Raw genomic sequence first — 17,348 nt, 5'->3', positions numbered from 1 at the left:
GAGTGTTGCAGATTGTCTACGACGTCGTGCGTTATTCCAAATTAGTAGCGTTTTCAATTTGTAACCATTGTGCTATTTTGAAGCCGTGCGAAATGGCCCTCATGCTAACTCCTGCACAGCTTGCTGCTGACGTCATGTGGAAGCAGCACTAAAACCCGTGAACAGTGAGACGCTGTCCAGGGGCAAATTTCTCATGCGGAATCGGTCTTTGTTGTTCTTAAAAGTCTTGCTGGACTCAGACTGTGTTTAGCTAAAGGTCCAGTTACAGCAGGGGTCACAAACCTTTTTGAACCTGCAGGCAGCTTTGGAATTCTGGCAAGAAAAAAATATCAGAAAGTGGTGTCAAGGTGAAAATACATGTATTGTCTTGTAATTTACATTTGTTTGCAACAAAAAGTACACACTATCTTTCATAATATATGAATTTTTTAAATTATGAAATTATTAATATTGTTTCATGTTGCACACTGCGGGGAATAGCCACTGAAGAAAATGTTTTCACCTTGAAAAAGGGTAATTTTAAACTGGCTCCCTATGTATTTGCTTTTGCTATCAGAGTCACATATAAGAGGTTTGGAAGAAGGTGTCTATTTTTTGTTGCAAACAAATTTAATGAATGATATAACAAATGACATTGAAAGTTATAAGACAATAAGAAAGCCAGCCAGTTACAAGACAATAAGAAAGGCAACTTGGTATAGTGGTTAGGAGTGTGGACTTCTAATCTGGCAAGCCAGGTTTGAATTCCCGCTCCCCCACATGCAGCCAGCTGGGTGTCCTTGGGCTCCCCAGAGCACTGATAAAGCTGTTCTGACCAAGCAGGAATATCAGGGCTCTCTCAGCCTCCCCTCCCTCCCAGGGTGTCTGTTGTGGGGAGAGGAAGGGAAGGCGAATGTAAGCCTCTCTGAGAGTCCTTTGGGTAGAGAAAAGCGGCAGATAAGAAACAACTCTTCTTCTTCTTCTTCTCTCTCAGCCCCACCTACCTCACAGAGTGTCTATTGTGGGGAGAGGAAAGGAAGACAATTGGGAGCCTCTTGGGGACTCCTTCGGGTAGAGAAGAGCAACATATAAGCACCACCTTCTTCTGATTCCACGCTCCTCCTTCCCATGCAGGCAGCTGAGTGTTCTTGGGCTCGCCACAGCCCTGATAAAGTTCTTCTGACCCCGCAGGAATATCAGGGCTCTCTCAGCCTCACCCACCTCACAGGGGAGAGGAAAGGGAAGGAGAATGTAAGCTGCTTTGAGACTCCTTTGAGTAGAGCAGTGGTTCTCAACCTGGGGGTCGAACGATCCTTTCACAGGGGTCATGGCAGGGCAAGCAGCATGGCAGGGAGGGCTCCACCACTGTTGCCGCTCCTCCTGCAGGTCTTAATTTATATAATTTATATACAATCATGAACAATAGATCTTCACGCCATGGGTCAGTTTCAGTTTAATTTCTGTGAAAGAACACTTGCATAATTTTATGGGTTTGGGGTCACCACAACATGAGGAGCTTTATCAAAGGGTCACGGCACTAGGAAAGTTGAGAACCACTGGGGTAGAGAAAAGTGGCATATAAGAACCAATTCTTCTAAATGTATCTTCGCCTTGACACCACTTTCTGATTTTTTCCCTTCTCCCTGGTTTCCATGGAAAGGGGTTTACCTTTAGAGATTGTGCATTACTCTGCTAGCAAGCCTTCAAAATTTCAGGCAGATGCTTCAGATAATGGGAAGGCTTTTCGAATGAACATACTGTTGAAAAATATTTTCTTGCGTATACAGAGTAGGTACACCTGTTATGCTCGTTAGAAGCCCTCATCTGGTAGCATCTGTCTTCATCTGATCTGACTGCCCCTTTCCATAAGTTGGGCACCTGTCCCCTCCCACATTCTAAAAATACTTGGGGGATACTAATACCCCCCTCCCCCAGGCACCACACAGGGGACCCCTGCAATGTACATTTCCTTGGCTGGGATTCCTTGTTTGTCCTGACAAACCAGACTCCTTGGCACCCACTGTGCCCTTTTCTCTCTCCCCTCTCCCTTGTGCAACAGTGGAACGTGAACAATAAAGCTCTCTGTGTAGAATCTCCTCCTAGGAGAAAGCATGTCTTCAGTTATGTGATGTAGTAGGCCTCAAAGGGGCCAGGGCAGCCACCACCCCACCCCCTGTCCCCACTGAAGCCTCTCCTGGCCGCCCCCCTCCCCCATGAGTCCCCGGCGTGGGCCTTGGAGCAGGTGTCAGTCTGCACTCACCTTCCGATTGGATCCTGGCCCCTGGACTGACAAGCGGAGGAGCCAATTGGAAGGCGCTTCACACCTTCCGATTGGCCCTTCCACTTGTCAGTCCGGGGGCCAGGGGCCCATCGTTGACCCCTGTAAGCTATACCGGATTGAGCCCACTCCCACCCCTCTTAGGCTTTTATTTATACCGCAGAGCGGTATAAAGACGTGACTATGAGATTAAATACAAAAGAGGCTATCTAAGCTTAAAGGGATAATTGGTGCCAGGAAGAGGTGACAGGATTAGAAGAGCCCTCCTGGGCCACTTTGCGGCCCATCCAGTTGCCACAGTGACCTGCAGATATCACGAGCAGTCATGACATCACCCCGTTTACCCTGGCAGTTGTGTGAAATTGGAGGTTTCCCTGTTACTATAGCTTGTGGCAGTGAGTTCTACAAGCTCATTGGGCATTGTGTGAAGGAAGTTCTTCTGTGCTACGATTTGGGGAATGGAGTGAAAGCTCTTTCTGCTTTATCCCAGGCATAAGGGACAGTGTGGGAACATATTGGACGAGGTTTATGGGAGAAAATGGCTCCAGGGTTCCAGCAGGATGACAGAACTGGAGAAAAAAGCATTCAGAGCAGAACTATTCTGAGGCGAGGACGAGAAATTTGCTCATAGTGCACAAAAGGATGTGGGTACCCAAGAAAGTGACCAGAAATCTCAAAGATTCTTTTATTTCTACCATTGTTGCTACATCAGAATGCAAGCCATACACGTTGCTAAGGGAACGGGAGGCTTGGAGAAGGAGGAGGGAGAGCAAGGCTTGGAGAAGGAGGAACTGCAGAGCAAGTTTTTCTTCTCACAGGTCGGATCCCATGACTTCCTTGATCCAGGGAAGGTAGTTGGCAATTCGAGTATAAACTCCAGGAGGGAAGTGATTGCCAAAGGACACAATTCCTTGCACCACACCATGGCACACCATGGGACCTCCAGAATCACCCTGTGGAAGGAGAGAAGACAGGAGGGGCATTGCAAAGGTTATATCGGGCTCCCTTTTGGAAACTGGAAGGCTTAAGTCAGTAGTGCAGGATGGTTTTCAGTTTCTCATGCCTGTTTGGAGCAGAAAGATTCTAGCTTTGATTGAAACCTCTCCCTTGGGTAAGTCATACCCATGATAGAATCGTAGAGTTGGAAGGGACCTCATGGGTCATCTAGTCCAACTCCCTGCACTATGCAGGACACTCACAAAATGATGAATTTTGCACTGTTTTGTTTTCTACTCAGCACACTGGATCCATAAATCGTATGCATTTGGGAGGGGGGGGAGTTAATGTGCATCATGAAGCACATTATGAAGCATTATTACCAATGATCTGCCTTGTGCTGGTAAGCTGCATAAAACATGTATGCATGATGCACAGGGATGGACGGAGAACCAAAACCCTTGACAAAGTACCAACAACAGTTTCCTCGCATGTGTTCTCATTGCTTTAGTTGGGGCTGGGCTGTTCTGCACACGTTTTGCTTCCTCTGGTGGCCCGTTCAATATTCTATCGGCTTCTGTCCAGCATCTCGCCTTGCAGATTTTAATATTCAACAGAAACAGATGGAAGAGTGAATAGACTACTAGAAGGAACTAAACACATGTGGTGACTGTACCCGGCTTCCATCTCAGCCTCCTGTGCCCTTGTGCTTAGCCCTGCTGTTTCCCATGAAAGCTCATCAAAAATGGAGCCCTCCTTTTAGAAATCTCAGCTCTGGAAATATTAGCCTCTGAGGGATATAGAAATTACTTTTTAAAGCCTCGTGGGCATCAGAATAGATCTCAGGGCCCGGCTGTGAATTTCAGCAGGATCGACTCAAGCAGGCCTTTAACTTGGCGCTTGAAACGGTTGTACTCATCTGTAGAGAGCTGACCTGTATAGCCCAGGCAAACTCAATCTCATCAGTTCTTGGAAGCTAAGCCCTTGGAAGGGTGACTTCCAAGGAACACCGGGGCCATGATGCACCTCTGAACATCTCTTGCCTGGATGCCAGACAACATTAAGGGCCATTCCGCACAACTTAAATGTAGCCAAAGTCTTACCTTTCATAAACACTATTAATTCAACATTCCACATGACGTCGTAAACAAACCGCAAAACTCCCGCCGAACTCCAGCAACAATCAGAATTTTATAGTGCTTAGGGAGAAATCCAGAAAAGTGGATTCCCCCTGAAAAACTGCTACACTTATGAGCACAAGCCGCAACACATCAGCGAAAGACATGTGCGTTCTCAAAATAGCGGTAGAAAGAATGTTCCTCCCTAGCTCTCGCCCATGAGCTTCTAGAGACGCGATTGCCGTTTTTCCCCCTTAAACTGTTGAAAGCAACGAATAAGCGAGGCTTCTCCCACTGAAGTCCCTCCACAGAAGTGCTTAACAGTAAAACAAAGCTCCCTTCTGCAATTGTCTTTAAAGTGTCCGAACACAATACAGCCCCCTGTTCGACACTGCCCGTAATTTCAGCCAAAAATTGCACCCTTGGGGGGGGGGAATATTTTTTTACTTGCAAAGCGTGTAAACGATTAAGCACCAGCGAAAAATGTCTTTTTGACCCGTTGAATGAACAAATATTCGTTGCTACTGGTGTTTGGGGTTTTTAAAAACCAGTTTTTAAAGGGAAAGGGGCTTTTTGGGAGCATGAACACAACAGTTCACTGGCTGTTCTGTTTGATTGTCAGCCAGGGGCGGGAAGAAGCATGGAAAAATATTGCTTCCTTTGTTGCGATTCCAGTGAGACCGGAAACCTGTGGGGAATGAATAGACCACTACTGGGACGTCAATATTCCACTAGAATTGAAGGTATGCGGAATGACGAAATTCCGAAGGTATGCGGAATGATGAAATTAAATATAGTATTTCTGCATACTGCAAACATTTAGCAACATTGGTCCTTGTGCGGAATGGCCCTCTGATCTCCTAGCTCTATGACTCGTAGGCCATATGATAATTCTATAACCCTGAAGAGGGGTTCTCATGTGGCCATTAAGTCCAGATTTGTCTGGCTCAAGTTGATGGACAAGGTTTTAATCCTCTTAAGCAGGGGTAGTCAAACTGCGGCCCTCCAGATGTCTGGCAGGGGGCTCATGGGAATTGTAGTCCATGGACATCTGGAGGGCCGCAGTTTGACTACCTCTGCTCTTAAGTTTCCACAACTAGTAACTATGGGGTTTTTTTTTAATGGCCAGAACACCAAGATGTGACACCCTCCAGCACTGACCTGGCTTGAATCCCGCATCTGGTTGTGGCTTCCCGCACAGATCATTCCGCTGTTGAGTTCCGGGTAAAACCGCATGCATTTCTTGCGGCTCACAATGGTGATGTTGGACTCGAAGAGTTTTTCGGTAATCTGGTCTCTGTCGATCAGACCCCAACCTGATAAGCTGCACGGCACCCCTGCGGGGAGGTCGCTGCTGGACTTTGGCAAGGGCACCGTCTGGACGTACTTGTTTATGGTGGCTTTGGACACCAGCTGGAAAAAGAAGCGGGAAATCTTAATGCCCCCCTGGTCATTGTGAGGGATCTTGCAAGTCATGTAAAAATGTGAATCTGGGTAGCTGATTTCTAGAACGCAGGTTTCTAGTCCTCATGGTAATAGAAACAGAGAAGGCATGTAGGGCTGCAGTGCTACGGCTGTGCTTCCCTTTCTAGACGGCAGGCTAACTTAATTGAAAATATTTCTCCTTCCAAAGAAACAGCCCATTTCAGATTTCATTTTTCTTTCTGAAAACCGGCTAGTAATGATTATCAACATCTGAAATGTTTATTAGTTAACAACTCAGTGTGTTTGTAAATTGTGGATGTTTGGCGAAATTCCTAAAGTTAGAGTCCTAGGTCGTAAGAAAGAAAGAAAAGGTAAGAGGTTGGGGCCAGCAAGACTTGTGCTGATTGGTTGTGGGGAGAGAGAGAGAGACTGTTGATTGGAGGGAGGAAAGAAGAAGTAGGGTTGGGTGGCTGTTGGAAAGACAGACTAAGACCGTTTCCACATGGTCCACATTTCCACATTTGTGCTGGGCTGCAGGCTGGAGTTTGACTTGGGGAAGGTTGCCCCGCCTCTTTCTGCTCCAGCACAGGGGAGCAGTTGACCTGGTGCACCTCATCCACCCTGGATTTTTTGCTTCTGCACAAGAGCCAAGACAGCAAATTTCCCAGTGCGGAACGATTTGGAGACAAGGGGAGCAAGAGGAAGGTTCTGGGAAGAAAGTCTTAGGATGCTGTCAGTCTGGTTAAAAAATACACAGCAAATGAAAGTTCTTATGTGGAAACTAACAGAGTGGAATGATTTCAGATGCTGAATGACAATAGCAGGTGTGATTGGATTAGGTGTGATATTCAGAGGGGTAGTAGGCTTGGAGGAATCAGGACTGGTAATAAGACAGGAAACCTAGGTCTCAATTCAGTCCAGTAAGATGCATCGTCCTGAGCTTCATTGTCAGTTGCAATTAAGCAGTCTCTCTTTTTAATTAAGAAAAATTAATTTCAAGAAAGAAAATAACATATAAAATCTTAAGACAATAAAAAAAAGAAACCCCCGAAGAGAACACAAAGAATCTGAAACATCATTCATTATTCTGATTGCTATAAAAATGTCATTTCTATTCAGATCATCTCATTATTTCAAGTCTCCATTTTACATACATTACAACCAGAAAATTTATTTAAGTAATTTACCAAATTAACCCAAACTATATTAAAATCCTCGTTCCTCCCATGAATTACTTTAATGTCATTTTTAATTTTTTTCTAAAATTACAAATTGCCTTATTTTATCTGGCAGTGATATCAGGGCTCTCAGCCTCTCCTCCCTCAGAGAGTGTCTGTTATGGGGAGAGGAAAGGGAAGGCAAATGTAAGCCGCTTTGAGACTCCTGGGAAAGCAAAGTGGCATATAAGAACCAACTCTTCTTCTTTTCAGTAATATCAGGGTTCTCTCAGCTTCACCTCCGTCACAGGGTGTCTTGTGGGGAGAGAAAAGGGAAGGCTACTCCTTTGGGTAGAGAAAAGCGGCATATAAGAACCAACTCTTCTTCTTCTTCTGTAATATCAGGGCTCTCTTATCCCCACCTCCCACACAGGGTGTCTGTTGTGGGGAGAGGAAAGGGAAGGCAACTGTAAGCCACTTTGAGACTCCTTTGGGTAGAGAAAAGCGGCATCTAAGAACCATCTCTTCTTCTTCTTCAGTGATATCAGGGCTCTCTCAGCCTCACTTCCCTCACAGGGTGTCTGTTGTGGGGAGAGGAATGGGAAGGCGACTGTAAGCCATTTTGAGACTCCTTTGGGTAGAGAAAAGCAGCATATAAGAACCAACTCTTCTTCTTCTTCTGCCATTTGGTCATGAACTTCCACTCAAACCCTCGGGTGGCTCCTGGCCAACTCTCTCACCATGTGTGGGGGGAGGGGGGAGGAGACACTCTGGAAAACGATGGGAAGGTGCAATTGTGTGCTTGGTTTTATATTTGGGGATGACTTCAGGATGCTCTGAGATCAGCAGGGAGAGGTTCCTGAAGCAACGGATGAGGCGGAACACGCTACCTTCAGGAGAAGTATGTCGTTTGAAATGGTGGTCGAGTCGTATTCTGGGTGCATGTGGTAGGATTCCACCCCAAGCACTTGCTGAGACTCTTCGACTTCGTGAATGTTGTGGGCTCCCAAGATGACGGTCATATCTCTAGAGGGAAGACACGGGGGCAGGTCTGTGAGCATTCAGTAGTAAATCTGTCCACTTTCTCTACAGCAGCCACCGGCATGGGGTGGGGGATGTGGGGGGGAGTAAGGTTGCCAGATCCAGGTTGGGAAACCCCTGTAGATTTGGGAGTGGGAGCCTAGAGAGCACCCCATCCGCCAGAGCAGAGATTTAATTTATTGCGGGGTTTCTATTCTATTGTGCCCTGTCTTTGAAAACTCGGGAGAATTGACCTCTGCCGTCTGGAGATGAACTGGGATCCTGGAGGCTGCTGCCCAAATTTCTTCCCTCCTCTCTGGGTATGAATGGGTGCCTTTGGGTGCTTCTTCCTGGTACTACCTGCATGCTGGTTGAGGGTTACTATCCAGGAGCCTGGGGTCTTGTCTAGCAGCAAAGTCTGCCACAATTATATTCAGCCCAGTGGCTGAGAAAGGAATAAATGAACTTTAAAAGCCCTGTGGGTGATGTCCTTATGCTCCTCAGATGAAGGGCAGGACAACCAGGTCTTAAAGGAATACAGCTGCATTTAATTTGATGAAGGGAACCCTTTTTTCTGTTTCAGAATCTTGCACTTCGGCTATCGATTCCCTATCATGCCTTTCTGTCTATCTCTTTATTTATTTCTGGAGCTTCTATACTGCTCTTCATGACAAGGTTGTCTCAGTGTGCTATACCAGTGGTCCACAACCTTTTTATCACCGGAGACCAGTCAACGCTTGACAATTTTACTGAGGCCCGGGGGGGGGGGTAGTATTTTAATAAGGGGCATCAGCGCTGCTGCCTGAGCCCCTGCTCCACTTGCTTTCCTGCTGGCACCCTTGACTTTCAACCGCCCGCTGGGGGGCGCTGCCAGCAGCAACTGCGCAGTGCCACGCCAAGGGGCAGCCCCAGACATGGCAGCTGCCAGAGAGCACCAAAGGTGAGCCGGCAACAGAGCGGCAGGGCAGCCCCCGAGGCAACAGCTGGGGAGGAGGACAAGGAGGAGCTGCAGCCCGGTACAGACTGATCCACGTACCGGGACCGGTCCCCGGACTGGGGGTTGGGGACCACTGTGCTATACAACACTTTGTACAAAATAATTCACATAAAAATCAAGATACATAAATAATGAATAGAACTACAGTTAAAAACTTTAAAAATTGTTTAAAAATAGTTTTTAAAAGCTGTCCCCATAAGGGGTGAGGGGGGGAGGGGGGGTGAGACCCAAATCAGATGTTCCGACTGCATGTCCGCTGGCTTCAACTGTAGGTTTGGCAGAAGAGCACCATTTTGCAGGCCCTGTGGAACTCTATGGATTCCGTCAGGGCCCTGATCTCCCCAGGGAGCTCTAGTTGAGGCCAAATAGACTTCTCTGGGAACCATAGTTTGGCCACCTCTGTCCTGGACCTCTAGCCAGTAGGTATTGGCTGATTGAAGAACTCTCTGATGGATGTAGAAAGATAGGTGGTCCCTCAGATATGCAGGGCCCAAAGGGCATATGGCCTAATCCGGAATTCAACTGGGAGCCAGAGGAGCTGCCAGAGGATTGGCCTTATGTGGGCCTTATGTTGGGTGAGAACCCGCATGGCTGCATTCTGGACCAGTTGCAATTTCCAAAGCATCAACAAGGGAAGGCCCATGGAGCACAAGTTAAAGTAATCAAGCCTGGAGGTAACCGTTGCATGGATCTGTGGCCAGATAAAGCACTAGTAGCTTGGCTTCACGAAGATGGGAAAATGCCAGTTGCGCTACTCTCATAACTTGAGCCTCTATGGATAAGGAGGCATAACAAAATTGCACACAGATGCCTGGCCCTTCTCCCAAAGAAGCACAGCATAAAGATTTCTTGGGAGGGGTTTCTGTCCAAGCGACACTGGGAGGGATGCCAGTGTAAGGGAGCCCCTCCTGCAACGGGGCCCCACCAGCTTTGAGCACTGCAGCTTTCCTTGTGTGGGGCAGGACTGCCTGGAGGAATGGACAGAACTTACGACATGCAATGTGCTGCGGTCATGACCCACTGAGGCGCCACCAGAAATCCACCGCAGCCAAAATCGGACCCTAGCTTCAAGGCGGCCATGTAAGGTCTGGAGTGAGGCTTGGCTTCCTGGCCTCCGATGATCTGACTTCGCAAGTGACCTGTGGGGAGAAGCGCAACAAATGTCAGCTGTCCCCTGTGAGCTCTGGAATGCCGCCCGGCCATGCTGAGGAATCACAGTGGATTTGCAGTGCCCCCCGTAGAGCTGGGAACTCAAGCTGCAGTTGGACATCCGGCTTCTAACAGTCACAAGAATGAGTAACAACCTGGAGGGCCTGCCTTGGTGGTCAAAATTGTATCAATACAATATAAATTATAACTATGTCGACATAAAATAGCTTTTATGGCCAGGCAGGTTTTGTATGAGTCATAAAAGTGAAACCCCAAACAATGCTTGTAAATCAATTCTGTATAAACAAAGGAGTCCACACTCATCAGAGATGGTAGCGAAGGTCCACCATCCCTGGCCTTGACCTGGTGCTGCATGAAAAAAGTGGACGATTCCAAAATTGTAACAAAGGAGAGACAGAATCTGTCCAGTGGCTTAATTAAATATAAGAAGATTAAAAGTCTCTTATCTCATTTATTTAGACTTTGACTCTGCCAAAACGGTCTCTAGATTCATTTGTTTTCCGTTTTCAGTCTGGCTTTCGTCAGCGGCAATGAGTCCGTCCTTGTTAATGTTTGAATATAATGAGGCAAATGCTCTTGTACAATGGAGAGTCAAGGCTGTGAGCTCTTGGTCTTTTGGGTCCAGGCCCTGACCTGGTAGAATGAGCTCCCAGGAAAGTTTAGGGCTCTGAAGGAGCTTTCCCAGGGCTATCAAGGGCAGGGCATGGAATGACATACATTCTAAAGAACAAATCTGGAAACCAGTGGCATCTTCAAGACCAGCAAAGTTTAATTCTGGGCATAAGCTTCCATGTGCATGAACAGGTCTTCAGGTACATTAAAACAGACTCTCCCTAGCCGTACAGATTATGTGTGTGTGGGCGGGAGTTGCCAGGAAGGGATGGCCAAACTGTGGCTCTCCAGATGTCTGTGGACTACAGTTCCCATGATCCTCTGCCACCCCAGTCTTGACTCTACCTCTCTTACCTCTTGACTCTAATATCTATAAGGAACTGAGTGACTATAGCTAAGATTGGATTAAAGCAGTTTGTAAGACCTGTAAGACCAGTTTGTAAGACTGGGGAAGGCACTGGCAAACCACCCCGTATTGAGTCTGCCATGAAAACGCTGGAGGGCGTCACCCCAAGGGTCAGACATGACTCGGTGCTTGCACAGGGGATACCTTTACCTTTACCTTTTTAAAGATCTGTACATAGCAGCCAGTAAGCAAATACAAGCAAACAGATGAGAACTAAGTTTGAGTCCCTTGATACCTCCTAGACCGGGGTGGCAGAGGATCATGGGAACTGTAGTCCACAGCCATCTGGAAAGCCACAGTTTGGCCACCCCTGTCCTAGACCACCCAAGTTCAGTTCTGGATTTAAGTGAGAGACTGGGCATTTGTAGATGCACACAAAATCAAAGACGGGGGGGGGGCAGGGCGGTTTTCTTGTTCTGCATGCAAGGCTGGCAAACCCTATCCCTTTGTTCAGGGGTAGTCAACCTGTGGAGCTCCAGATGTTCATGGACTAAAACGCTGGCAGGGGCTCATGGGAGTTGTAGTCCATGGACATCTGGAGGACTACAGGTTGACTACCCCTGCCTTAGGTGACCTTAGGCTTGCCATTCTCTCCCCCAACCTACCTCTTAGAGGTGTTGTGAGAATAAAGTGGGCGAGAGCAATAGCAGCTGCCTTGAGCCCCTTGGAAAGGTGGGCAAAATTCATATGGCCAGGCTGCTTCTCAACTCTGCCTTCTAGGATTTTCAAAACGGTGTCAAATTTAGTCTCAGATTTGTTGATAAGTTATCTTTGTTCATTTCTACTTTGAGGGCCACTGTATCGATGGATATTTCCAAGGAACTCCAGAGGGGTGCATGGTTCTGCTTATACCCACAACATCCCTGTAGGGTAGGTCAGGTTGAGAGAGAAATGACTGGCCCTTGGGTCACCCAGAGAAAAATAGAGATTTGATTCTGGGTCTCTCTTGTGATGGAGCTCTGACCAATGACAGTCTCACCTACCTAAGAGGTAATGGGGCCTGGGGGGCTGCCATCCTGAGCATCTTGGAGGGAGGGCGGGATTTTAAGCCGCATAACCTCAAAGCAAGAGCCAGCATTCCTCAAAGCGGTTTGTGAGACGATAGGAAATGAACACAAAACAAAACCCAGCATTGAGCTGAGAAAGTCTTCCACAGCTATTGTTTGATGTGAGCATAAGCAGCAATGATTCAATTTAAAGTTTCTCAGGAATAAACAAGAGTTGGGTGGTGGTTTTTAAAATATTTATTATGTTGGCATCCTGCCCTTTTTGCAAACAGGCTCGAAACGGTTCACAACTGGATGAAACAAAACAACATAAAATGCTAAAATTACAGTTAATTATTAGCAATTACCAAACCAAGCCTATTCCCCGGCCATCCTCCACCTGCCCTGCAGGAGTGGCAATGTATCCCAGCAGTGGAAGGAGCGGAAGGAGAGGGGGGGGGGCGAACAGTGTTAAGTTGTCATAGCCTCAACAGTACAGGCCCTGCAGAACTGTGATAGCTCAGTCAGGGCCCTGATTTCAGAGGGCAACTCATTCCACCAGGCTGGGGCTAGGGGGGAAAGGCCCTGACCCTGGTCGAGGCCAGGCTATATCTTTGGGGACAAGGTTTACCAAGAGATTGGCACGGGAGGAACAAGGTGCTCAGGAAGCCAGCTTGGGAGAAAGTGTCCACCAGATATGCAGGACCCAGACTGCTAACCTGATCCAGAACTCAATTGGCAACCCATGCAGCTGTTGGAGAGCAGACCATATATGCGCCCTCCAATGGGTTCTGAGCGGCTGCATTTTGCACCGGTTGCAGTTTCTGGGTCAGGGCCAAGGGTAGCACCATGCAGAGTGAGTTGCAGTAATCCAGTCAGGAGGTGACTGTTGCATGGATCACGGTCCCATGGTCTTCCAGGGTCAGGTAGGGCACTAGTAGCTTTGCTTGGCACAGAAGAACAAATGCCAGGCAAGCTACCTTTATGATTTGAGCCTCCACAGACAGGGAAGCATCAAAAACTTTGGATGCTTTAGGGTGCTTTGGGGGTTGGACTAGATGGCCTGTGTGGCCCCTTCCAACTCTATGATTCTATGATTCTAAAAACCATCCTCAAATTCCTCCTGACTGTGTGCAAAGTTGTTAATTGCTCTCCGCCAAGACAGGGAGGCTCACTTCCTCTCCTGGTCCTTTCTTGCCCAGCTACATGACCTCCATCTTCAAGGGCTTTGTTGGAGCTACTCAATCACGGCCTCCAGGCACCCGGTCAACACAACGCAACCTGTATGTGGGTGGGTGGGTGTTCTGCCCTTGATTTGCAGAAGTATCTGTTTATAACTGCATATTAAGATACCTGCAGCTTGGACCACGCTTGACTATCTTTAACCGCTCCCGCGGAGCAGATAAAATAAAACAGTAAGGGCCCCGAGGGCGGGCCCTTTCCGGGATGCCGATTGGCCCCTTCCCCCGGACTGACAATCGGAGGGACCAATCGGCAGGCGCTTTGCACCTGCCGATTGGTCCCTCCGATTGTCAGTCACGCAGCAAGGGACCAATCGCAAGCCGCGCAAAGTCCCTTGCCGCCGAACTGACGAATTGGGAGGCGCAAAGCACCTCCCATTCCGCCTCCCTATGTTGGCCGCATCTGGCAGACCGCCACCATTTTCTCACTTGCCCCCGATGTGGCAGCTTGCCTCCTGCCCGCCTGGTGACGAGGAGCCAGTGCCGGCCTCAGCCGCGAGCAGGCCGCCTCGCGACCGACCCACGCGGCTTCCTATCACCCACGGCCGCGCACCAGCCTCCGGCCACATCCGCAACTGTGGCCGAGCCGCCACCGCCGCCAACAGCTTCGGCCGCCCCGCCTCAGGGGACGACACCTCGCCACTGGTCCGGCCAGCCTCCAGCAGCTGCCGGCCACTGCTGCGGCCCCGTCGACGAGTGCGCCCAACACCGTTTCCTCCCTACCCTGCAATTACACAGGTAGGGACCGCGCAGGGGGGTGACCTCGAGGAGCCGCCGGCTGACGGGGCAGCGTCTCAGGCCACACAACCACCCCGCCCAACTCCATAGGCCCGCTAGCGCCCGCTGTATTTTAATTGCAGCGAGCTTAATTACTAGTTAGAATATAAAATGAACAGGATCTTGCTCTCATAACACTAGAACCGAAGGCTACCGGATAGACCAGACTGGCTACAAAAATTCAGAACCGTCCAACAAACATCTCTCTTTACAGAATGCGTGACTCATTTACAATTAACTGTGTCAAACCTCAAGGAGGTGTAGGGGGTTGGCAGCTTAGATATTTCTCAGAGAGCAGGTTTATCAACAGCTGCTATTAGCTGAGCCCTTGAGGTAGACTGCGTCTGATCAGGCAGGTTCTCTAGCTACATAGCCCTCACAAAAAGTGGGCTCAGATGTGCTTATGGGCTTCCCAGAATCATCTAGCTCAGGGGTGTCAAACATATAACCTGCAGGCCAGAACCGGCCTACCCAGGGCTGTTATCTGGCCCATGAAGGGGCAAAGGGGCCATGGGAAGACAAAAAGCTCCCCCTTTGAGATTTTGGAAACAGGATCTCTGTCAGGCCTTCCTCTCTGATGAGAACTGGGGATGGGGTAGGTAGGCTTTTGAGGGTTCCCAATAAATCATTTGCTATCACTGCTAGAAATCAACTGCTTATTAGAGATTGCCTGTGTCCGCCTGGGACATGGGCAGGAGACGGAGGGTGGGGTTACCAGATCCAGGTTCAGAACCTCTTGGAAAGGGGAGGACAGTGGCCTCAGGGGGCTCCAGCACCCTAGACTCCACCCCTCCACACCAGCCATTTCCTCCACGGGAGCTGATCTCTGTAGCCTGGAGATGAGCCGTGATTCCAGGGGATCCCCAGGTCCCACCAGGAGTCTGGCAACCCTCGTTATATCTCCAGTACCTGGCATTGCAGTTTACAGCACGCACAGACCAACCCGACAAAAGAGCATTAATGCCAGAGCTGGGCACAGCCAGCAAATTGGTTTGGCAGTTCCGACCTAGCATACCCCCCTTAGAAACAGGAAGCTGGCCTAGACAGACCTCTGGCCCCATTTATTCTTGCCTGGAGCAGGATCCCTAAAAGGTCGGCTTTCCCATTCCTTACCAGGTCTGCCTAAGCCGCAGCAGAGCAGAAGCAGGAGAAGAGGCAGGTGGAAGTTCTTCATCTTGGCATCCAGCTCTCCCAGCTGCACAGCTGCCTTTAGACAGTAGTGGTCTGACTGAGCTGGTTTTATAGCTGTCTGCTGGCTTGGTTTCTAGAAGCAGGAAGAGCCATCAGCTGGGCTGGAAACCAAAGCAGCAGGTCCCAGCCAATTCCCTGGCTCTCATCTCCAACAGAAATCTTTTCAGCATTGGTGAAACGGCCATCTGATAGCCGCCGGTTGGGTGATAGCTGGCTGGGGAGGAGCTCTGATGCTCACGGGGCATCTCTCCAGGGCCTGTAATGGAGGAGAGGTTGGCAAGCACTTGCCTTTCGAAAGCAGATGAGCAGGTGTGTGACTCAGTGGTAGACAGAAGGGCCCGTCTTCAGTCCCAGCCCGGGCTCATTGAAGGGTCTTTTGGAGCACAAGGAGAAAGACTACTCTCTTAGCTGCAGGCCCCAAAGAGCTACAGTCCAAAGTGAGGCAGATATAGGGATGCTGGCCTCCATGTGGGGCCTGGAGGTTCTCTGGAATTGCAGTTCATCTCCAGACTACAGAGATCAGTTCCCCTTGAGACAACAGATACTTCAAACGGTGGACTCTGTGGCATTGTACCCCTCTGAGATTCAAGGATGCTAACCTCCGGGGCCTGGTGCTCCCCTGTAATTACAGCTTCCCTCAGACTCCAGAGATCAGTGCAGGCTCATCCAGATCCAACCCTCCCCTACATACTCCAGATCAGGGGTAGCCACCCCCAGACAAATGGCACCCAGATGTTCCACACACACACCCTGGTGACAGATACTTTAAGCCAGTGGTCCCCAACCTTTTTATCACCAGGGACCACTCAACGCTTGACAATTTTACTGAGGCCCGGTGTGTGTGTGGGGGTAGTTTACTCCTCTACTCTCAACCACTGCCCTAACGCTCTCTGATCGCTATGGTAATATTGAAACATCCCTTCAAACTAAGATACAGACACGCCACAACAATGAACATAAGGAACATTTTATTTTCATGGAAATTTTAACTCATGACAATGACAAATCAATGGGAACCTTGAGCTTGTTTCTCTGCAACGAGATAGTCCCATCTGGGAGTGATGGCAGACAATGACACCCGAATTGTGTTGTAAAGGGCCGGGGGGGGGGAGAAGGCGTCCTTCGGGGCCCACCTCCAATTAGTCGACAGACCACATGTGGTCCGCAGCCCACAGGTTGGGGATCGCTACTTTAAGCACTACACCCTGCTGTCTTTGAAATTATCGTTTTATTTAAAACTAATAATTATCAGTTTATTTTTTAAAGTTTAAGCTAGGGTTGCCAATATCCAGGTCGTGGTTGGAGATCTGGGATAAGAACTGACCTCCAGGCAACAGAGATCAGTTCACTTGGAGAAAATGAAATCTGTGAAATCCTCCAGTGAAATCTGTGGCCTCCTCAAACACTGTTCTCCTCTGGCTCCGTCCTCTAAATCTCTAGGTATGTCTCAAGATGGAGCTGGCAACCATATTTCTGTTCTCCCCAAATTAGAGTCCAGCTTAAAAAAAAACATACCAGAGATCCAGTCATTGACTTCCTACCCTGTGGCCCAGTTGGAAAGAATTTATTTAAAAAAACGAAAAGCTTGTTCCAATTGAGTTTTGCGTCTAATGGCTGCTATTCATCTATTTATTTGTTTGTTTGTTTATGCATTCATATTTATATACCGCCCTCCCTGAAGGCTTAGGGCGGTTTACATATAACTGAAACTATACATGGAACCATACATATAATAACTATAACCTTCATATTATTAACTGACTAGTAAGCAAGCCCGCTGCAGGGGAATGCAGCGGGCGCTAGGTGCTTACTTGAGTCGTCCTCGGCTGCGGCGGCGGCGGCGGCGGCGGGCTGGTCAGCGGCGGGCTGGTCGGCAGCGGCGTGCTGGTCGGCGGCAGCGATCTTCCGGCGGCGGCGGGCTGACGTGGCGAGAGGCGCTTCGCGCCTCTCGGAGCGTCAGCCCGCCAGGCAGGGAACCCCCAGCAGCTGCGCTCTGCGCGACTGCCGGGGGCTCCCTCGGGCGGCGGCCTGACGCGGTGAGAGACGCTCCGCGCC

General features: G+C 49.0%; 2 protein-coding genes across 2 annotated transcripts in view; one reads left to right on the top strand and one right to left on the bottom strand.

Annotated features, from left to right (window-relative positions):
- Positions 1 to 2,928: 2,928 nt before the first annotated feature.
- Positions 2,929 to 15,381, bottom strand: LOC143835043 (mast cell protease 1A-like). Its single transcript, XM_077332130.1, has 5 exons — positions 15,216 to 15,381; positions 9,902 to 10,049; positions 7,784 to 7,919; positions 5,473 to 5,724; positions 2,929 to 3,210 (listed from the first exon to the last, which is right to left on the bottom strand). Exons 1-5 carry the CDS (start codon positions 15,274 to 15,276, stop codon positions 3,070 to 3,072), a joined length of 738 nt encoding a protein of 245 aa, XP_077188245.1. The 5' UTR covers positions 15,277 to 15,381; the 3' UTR covers positions 2,929 to 3,069.
- S1PR4 (sphingosine-1-phosphate receptor 4) overlaps positions 13,784 to 17,348 on the top strand; it is a 36,981-nt gene continuing 33,416 nt past the window's right edge. The window contains exon 1 of the mRNA XM_077332127.1: positions 13,784 to 14,063. The gene's annotated coding sequence lies outside the window, so the exon portion shown is untranslated. The remainder of the gene's footprint in view (positions 14,064 to 17,348) is intronic.

The sequence above is a fragment of the Paroedura picta genome, chromosome 4 (genome assembly GCF_049243985.1).
Source record: "Paroedura picta isolate Pp20150507F chromosome 4, Ppicta_v3.0, whole genome shotgun sequence".
Classification (NCBI taxonomy): Eukaryota; Metazoa; Chordata; class Lepidosauria; order Squamata; family Gekkonidae; genus Paroedura; species Paroedura picta.
The sequence above is the reverse complement of the archived record's forward strand: the minus strand, read 5'-3'. Positions and strand labels throughout refer to the sequence as shown.

Coding starts and splice junctions, on each gene's coding strand:
- LOC143835043 (XM_077332130.1), bottom strand. CDS start 15,276: ATGAAGAACTTCCACCTGCCTCTTCTCCTGCTTCTGCTCTGCTGCGGC. Junction 7,920..9,901: donor ACCGCAGCACATTGCATGTC/GTAAGTTCTGTC, acceptor TCTTCCCTCTAG/AGATATGACCGTCATCTTGG. Junction 3,211..5,472: donor AGATGCGGGATTCAAGCCAG/GTCAGTGCTGGA, acceptor CTCCTTCCACAG/GGTGATTCTGGAGGTCCCAT.